The sequence below is a fragment of the Pyxicephalus adspersus genome, chromosome 3, assembly GCF_032062135.1.
Source record: "Pyxicephalus adspersus chromosome 3, UCB_Pads_2.0, whole genome shotgun sequence".
NCBI classification, from domain to species: Eukaryota; Metazoa; Chordata; class Amphibia; order Anura; family Pyxicephalidae; genus Pyxicephalus; species Pyxicephalus adspersus.
In genome coordinates this window covers 73379360-73386382 of record NC_092860.1, presented here as the reverse complement: position 1 = coordinate 73386382, position 7023 = coordinate 73379360, and the positions used below count along the sequence as shown (strand labels likewise).

Here is a 7023-nt window from a genome sequence, read left to right as displayed (position 1 = left end):
AATCGCGCAGCTGAAATCTAATCGCCTTAATTGGCAGATTCGCGCTCCCTATTGTGAAGGCAGGAATCCGGCTGGCAGTGAGGCGGGTGTACGCGTATACTCGAGTCCGGACCGCGGTAATCCGCAATCGCTGGCCGTGCGTACTTTCGCGCTTCCAGCCAGCGCGGATTTCATTGATGAATCAGGGGCTATGGCTCTTTCTGTTAGTGCTTTGCCTTCTGGTCTTGTTAGGATCTTTAAATGGCTATCTACCTTAAAACAGGCTTTATCATTCCTTCTCAAATAGATGTCCATGACTTATCAAAAACAGCATTATTGCTGTTGGGCCGACATTCTCTATCAGCCTTGAACAGAGTCATTGTAGAAGCTACTCTCTGAATTTATATTAAAATCAATGTATTAAAAAGTATAGTAGCAATTAACCTATTTACAGCAAACACGTCTAAATTACCTCAAAGTATGTGCGTGCTGAAAAGACACTATACTAACGGTAGGGGGTCATATTGCATCCATTTGTTGTTAGCAATGATGTTGCAGTTGTTAGCAATCTGACAATGTCAGTCTGTCCATTGGAATTCACTTCCTGGTTACTAATGTGTAACCACAACCACAAATAAAATAACATTTGTTTTTTGAATGTAAACAATTTTTTTTCATATATTTTGAAGGAAACAAAGATACTAAATGGGACTGGAAGATGGGGGGGATCTTAAGCATGGCCTACATAAAAGCATAACATTTTTGTAGTAATTTGCAGGAAATCACAAAAGCATTTACTTAGGATTTTTTTCTGTTATTCTCATTCCTGTTTTTCCCCTAGTGTGAAACTGTTTTGCATGTAGGCACTTCACAGATGTGCAGAATTTGTTATATCTTTATATTATTATTAAAAAATTATTATTATTTGAACATGGTCAGAAACTCATGGAGACCCTGTCAGGTCAGTCTAAACAAAGACCAGTAACCTGCAAGAGAAAAGGCATACTCAGATCTCCAGCAAGACATGACTTATACTTAACATCTGCCCCAGCCTTTATCAGTCACCACAATTGTGAAACAGCAGATATGTGAATCCCATACTTGTGTTTCTTCCTTCAATTTCTCTGTCACTGGTGAGTTTTCGATATAAAAAAAAGTTTCAAACACAAAGATCAGTAGTTTAAAAATAAAACAGCAGCTTTTCATGCAATACTTACCTTCAGTCCAATGCTGTATCCTACAGTACTTCTTCTTTGCCACTAGGTGTCATCAGCCCCCTTAGACTAAGTGATACCCTGCCTCATCCATCCCACTGTATTTGAGCCCAGACTGCCAATTACCCACACATACGATATTAAATATTTATTTATTATTAACTTCCATTTATATATATATATATATATATATATATATATATATATATATATATATATATATATATATATTTATATACTGGACTAACTTAACCCGAACCTGAACTCATGACCAGCACAGGTATATAGTTACTACTAATTTGTATATCACCATTTTAAAATACCAGTTTAAAACTTTAAAATCTATGTACCGTATGTTTTTTATAATACGGTACTTTTTTTAAAAAAGCTTTCTTAACAAAACTGCAATACCACTATTGGCCAGCAAGTGGCGCACATTTAACCATTATAAACACTGACGCAGGTTTAACGGAGAAAAATCTTGCTTTATTTGTTCGGTCTTCATTTATTTGGTAAAATATATTATTATTACCCTATGAACGATTTATAAAAAAAAAGAAACAGAAAAAAATGAAAAACAGGAAGGTTAAACCTTTTATTTTGACCATATCAAAAATGGCCACTTAGCCCTCTAGACATTACAAGATGGAAATATGTCATATCGGATACTAGAGCAACAGAGTGCAATCTGTCTTGTCTCCACTATGTGGAGCCATTTTGGTTACGCTCTGGGGCTCCATCGCTGATAAACTTCGGACTTCGGAAACATGGCGCTTTAGCTATCACCCTGTCCTGTATAAGGGACTATTTTTACTCTCTGATGCAGACACGAGTCTGTGCAGTGAATAGTGGATTTTTGGCAGTGTGTGGAAGCAGGAAACGTGGATAGTGCACGAAGTACTGGTATGGTATACACTGGCTTGTACTATATGAGAATGTCTGATTTATAAAGTCTGCCCTGGTGTATTGGGGTTTATGGCAGAGCTCAGTGATGAAGAATAACTCATTCTGGGCTGTCATATCTTCCTTTTATTTCTATATTACTTATAGTTATTGGTAACGTCTGATTTATGAAACACTTGACAGCACCAGTTTATAATCCATGTTGTTTTTTATTAGAGACTTGCCAGGCTGCAGTCTTTAAATGTATGACTGGGAGAAGGAGCCTGGAATAATGATGATGTCAGTTTGCTGCAGGCAGAAGGAAGCTCAGTCTCAGTCTCTTGTCTGCCAGTAATCACTTTGGCTGTAATGTTATAGTGGCAGCAGAGTGGTGCTGATATATGCACAAGCAGCTACGGATAATAAAGGGGAACTATCACAAAAAATTACTCTACAGGTGGAAAGCCTGTGCAATCCTAGTTGGGTTGGCCCTGCTCCGTCCCGTCTTCCTTCTACATCCTGGCACGGTCTAGGCAGCGGGCTCTGCCATCTTCTTCCAGATTCTTCTTCCTGCATCATCTGTTTTTTTTTTGTTTGTTTTTTTTTTTTTATTATTTAGCATAATGTTCCTGCAGCTGTCTTTCCGCCACTTCCTGTCTACATGCACAATACCTGCACATTATTGCTAATTCCTGTATTAGAATGATGGAGTATTGGCATATACCATACTTCGCCTGCAGTAATTCCTTATTATTTTCGTATCATCTATTACTAGTCATCAATTGGTTTACTGTATGTGTGTTTTACATTTCCATTCCCTTTCCTTTTCTGTTGTCTGGAAATGCTTACCTTTATCTTAGCAAAACTACTTCATGGTGTTCTCTGCTACATATTTGCTGTAATATATTAATACTTTTTACAACTTACATAGCCAGTTACTAATGCATATATCTGTTTGCAGATCTTTCATAAGTGCCGTCAACATGCGAAACCTAAAGTTACTAAATACACTGCAATGTAAATCAGCTCAAGGCATGGGTATCCCACAATGCAGCTGTGTACGGACCGACACTGGAACAGTTTTCATCGGCTCAAATTATGGCTTTGTGGAGTTAGATCCCAACACAGAACAGGTGACTGATACCATATGTATTAATTTCAATGTGAATTTATGTCTGAGAAAATAAGCTTCTGAATACAGTGCAAACAAGCCAGGGAGACTGGTATGACAGATGACATGGAAGAAAAATATAAATGTTTTTTTTTTTTGCACATGTACAGTTCCCTGTTGACAGGATATATCCTAAACATGAAACATGGCTGCCTTTAACCTGTGAAATATAAAGTGTTGTGTTTTTTTACACAAATGACTGATGATGGGACAAGCAGGTAGTTTTAGTATATTGGCAGGATCATTTTTTTTTATTTTATGTTTTTCTACACAGTCCTTCTGCTTTGAAGTTGCTGAGATCCTGGCTGCTTGTTTTAACATAACCTCTCCAGAGACTGGCTGTTCACTTGCTGCCTTACGTATTCCACCCTTTAGATGTGTCGTTGTAACAAAATATTCAATGCTACTTACTTCACTTGTCATTGTGTTGTTGTATTGTTTATTCAGTGTTTATAACAATTATTTATATTTCATCTGGTTAATGCAATATATGAACCTTTTGTTGTTATACTTTTAGATACTAACAGATGTCTCCCTAACTTCTGAGAGTTATCTGCCAGAAGATGGAAGTGGCCAGGTGGTTGGTATACAGGATGTCCCAGATCAGCAGTCCCTATGTCTTGCCACTGCCACAGGTGATGTCATCCTATGTAATCTCAACACTGGCCAGGTAATTATTGTATGGTAAAGTTCAAAATCTCTGTGACAGACATTGGTTGGTGATGTGCACTTCTGGTTATTCTTCACTGCATACAACTTTTTTGAATTTTAGAATATCCGTGATCATCTAAATGTATATTTTATTTAGTGTATATTAACATTTTTTTATCTTATTTATTATTAAATCATATGCTTAAAAATAGCAGTTCACTCAATCAGTCCAATTACTTCCAAGTACAACAACCACAGACCATAGAGATGGAAATGAAACTCCAGTCCCCTGTAACTGAGTACCCTTTGTGTTTTTTATACTGTCATGTATCTTAAAAGGTAATAGAAATGATAGTAAATGTCTCTTAAGGAAACACATTTTTCATATCAAAGAGTTGTCCTGGAGGATTTTACTCCACTGGTGTGAACATATAGGTTGCGTTACCTTGTTGTACTGTTATTGCTGCAACCTTTTGTACTGAGGAGACTTGTATCTTCTTTATCTATATGCATATAGCAAATTATGTCGGAGAGTATAGATTAGGTGTAGGCTGTAGGTGAAATGAGTTGGACCAATTATTTATTATGTCTTTATTTTTTCTTTACAGCTGGAGTGTGTTGGAAGTGTGGACAGTGGCATTGCTGCTATGAGTTGGAGTCCAGATCAGGAGCTTGTTCTCCTTGTCACAGGTATATGCTGTTGTATGTGTATATAGCTAAAAATATATCTGATTTAGAAGTGTCAATCCTCTGCCGTTTGGTTAGCCAGAATTTGGAAAGCTATGTGAAAGATATATAAATGATATGTATTACCAGGTTAATAAATAATTTTCTCTATATTTCTGAACAATTTTGGCCTGATTTTTTTTTTAAACTGTCACATTTATTGTAATAAATCTGTGAAAAAAACACAGAAATCTTAACATATTCTCATTAACAGTGACTTTAAAGGAAATTTGTCATCAAAGAAATAGAATTGTGGCAGTTGCTGCCCTTGCAAATGCAATTTCCCTGGCTGTCATTCTGACTCTCTTGCTTGCTGACTTTGAATCCATGTCACAGTATGCATACGGAACTTTGACTGAGATTAAATGTACTAGAACTAGTAAGTCAGCAACACCACCAATCGGTTAATATTTTCAGAGCTTAACAATGACATCCTTAACCAGTGTCCCTCCTCAGCCCCTTTTAGCCAGGTGCACCACCCAGCACTTTTCAGTAACCACCTGGCTGTTTTTGGGTGGTTAGTGAAAAAAAGAGACATACTAGAGGAACAAAGTATTGGAAGATTGGAACAAAAAGTATAGGGGAGGGTAGAAAACTGACATAATTAAGGTGTCACTGGATACCTATGACAACAACAACTGGGAACACTAAATGTGTCATGTGTTGTCCTGCCCAGTTTTGTCTTTTTTATTTTGTTTTTTTTTTAGGGAGAACACTGTCCATGTTTATGTTAATTACAGGCAAATTTCAGTAATATCTTATTACAAATCTTTACTGTTACTCTTTACTTTAGTTTTACAAACCTTACTTATTTTTTTTTTTTTTTTTTAGAAATTAGGAGCTATTAAAGTTGATTGGATAAGTTGTAATCAGTTCCTACTGTAATAATTTTTACATTCAGTAAATGACCTATGCAGGAATGTGAAAAATATAAAACTTCATAATTTTAAAGTAATTAAATCCCTAATGTAACTAGTTTTTGTTAATCATAGTTACATTGTAAGTCAGGTTGAAGAATATTATAAGTCCATCAATTTCATCATGTTATTACTTTTGTTTCTCAAGGCCAGCAAACACTCATCTTGATGACAAAAGACTTTGAACCAATATCTGAAATACCGATTCATCAAGAAGATTTTGGTGAAGGTAATATATGTTTGTTGGGTGATGTTTTGTCTAACAAAATCAAAACTTCTGTAATGATGGTAAATTTACATTTATGTATGTGGCTATGGTTTTCAACAGGAAAATTTATCACGGTTGGTTGGGGAAAGAAAGAGACCCAGTTCCATGGATCTGAAGGAAAACAAGCGGCACAGCGCAAAGTTCTGGTAGAGTATTCCACTGACTTGCTATCAAAATTTTGAGACATATGGAGGTAGAGGTTTCATGGTCTTTACATGTACAAAAGCAGATGAATCACAGTCACAATCTTAAGATACACAGAGAAAAAGCCTTGCATTGGCTGCATTGTTAGGCTTTACCTCATCACAAATGCACTGCTAGACAACCAGCATTAAATTAAAGCACTTGACATTTGACAAATACCTGTCACTAGATTGGAAAGTTGGGGCTGGAAGTCTGGATATTATATGTCCAATTGCCTTTAGTCTGTGCTCCTGTTGAAATGGACATTTCACTAACTTGTCTGAATTAATACATTCAGGATTTAATATATACAAATCTTTTTTGTCATTGAATCTGCCTATGAGCTCTAGTCAAGTGGGTTTGTCTAGACCAGGCATGTCCAAAGTCCGGCCCGCGGGCCATTTGCGGCCCGAGGGGCGGTTTAATATGGCCCTCTAACAGCCCTCCCTGCTCTGTGTAAATGCGGCCCTCCCACGACCCTCCCTTCTGATTGAGGGCGGCAAGCAGAAGACTGTCTGCCACAGGAGGGAGGGCGGTAGGAGGGCCGCATCGGAAGCCCGATCCTGACATCACCCCCCTTCTTCTGTGGCAGACAGTCTTTTGCTTGAGGGCAGAGCACATGCCTGACTGCAGCTCGTTGGGAGTGACAGTGGGCGGTGACGTCAGGGCCGGACTTTGATCAGTTTCTCTGCAGATTCTTCAGCTACCTCCTCCACGGGACTTGCAGTATATAGGGGTGAGACAGCCATTTTATGTGCGGGGATGTGGGGAGCTGGACAGGGGTAGGTAGGGCCCTGGCCTAGCAGAATTTGTGAAGTGGTGGAAGTATGTGAGCTGTTACCAGAGAGTCTGACCTTGTCAAAGCAAATAAGACGGCACCCTTCACCCTCCCCCTTCTGGCCAATTTAAAAAATGGCGACTATAAATAAGAAAAGGAAAGTTGACAGTGAGGGCCGCCGTTTCCAGGAAAGGTGGAAAGTGGAATTTTTTTTCACTGAAATACGGAATCACTGTGTTTGTCTGATATGTCAA

At 37.9% G+C, this 7023-nt stretch overlaps 1 protein-coding gene across 4 annotated transcripts in view; it reads left to right on the top strand.

Annotated features, from left to right (window-relative positions):
* The first annotated feature begins 2000 nt into the window (after positions 1 to 2000).
* ELP1 (elongator acetyltransferase complex subunit 1) overlaps positions 2001 to 7023 on the top strand; it is a 34419-nt gene continuing 29396 nt past the window's right edge. For 3 of the 4 annotated variants that reach the window (XM_072405226.1, XM_072405224.1, XM_072405227.1), the window contains exons 1-6: positions 2009 to 2096; positions 3037 to 3208; positions 3764 to 3916; positions 4506 to 4587; positions 5689 to 5769; positions 5869 to 5954. In XM_072405226.1, the coding sequence (XP_072261327.1) occupies positions 3059 to 3208; positions 3764 to 3916; positions 4506 to 4587; positions 5689 to 5769; positions 5869 to 5954 (552 nt within the window). In that variant the 5' untranslated portion in view covers positions 2009 to 2096; positions 3037 to 3058. Of the gene's footprint in view, positions 2097 to 3036; positions 3209 to 3763; positions 3917 to 4505; positions 4588 to 5688; positions 5770 to 5868; positions 5955 to 7023 lie in introns of all 4 variants that reach the window. The other variant, XM_072405225.1, reaches the window with a different exon arrangement.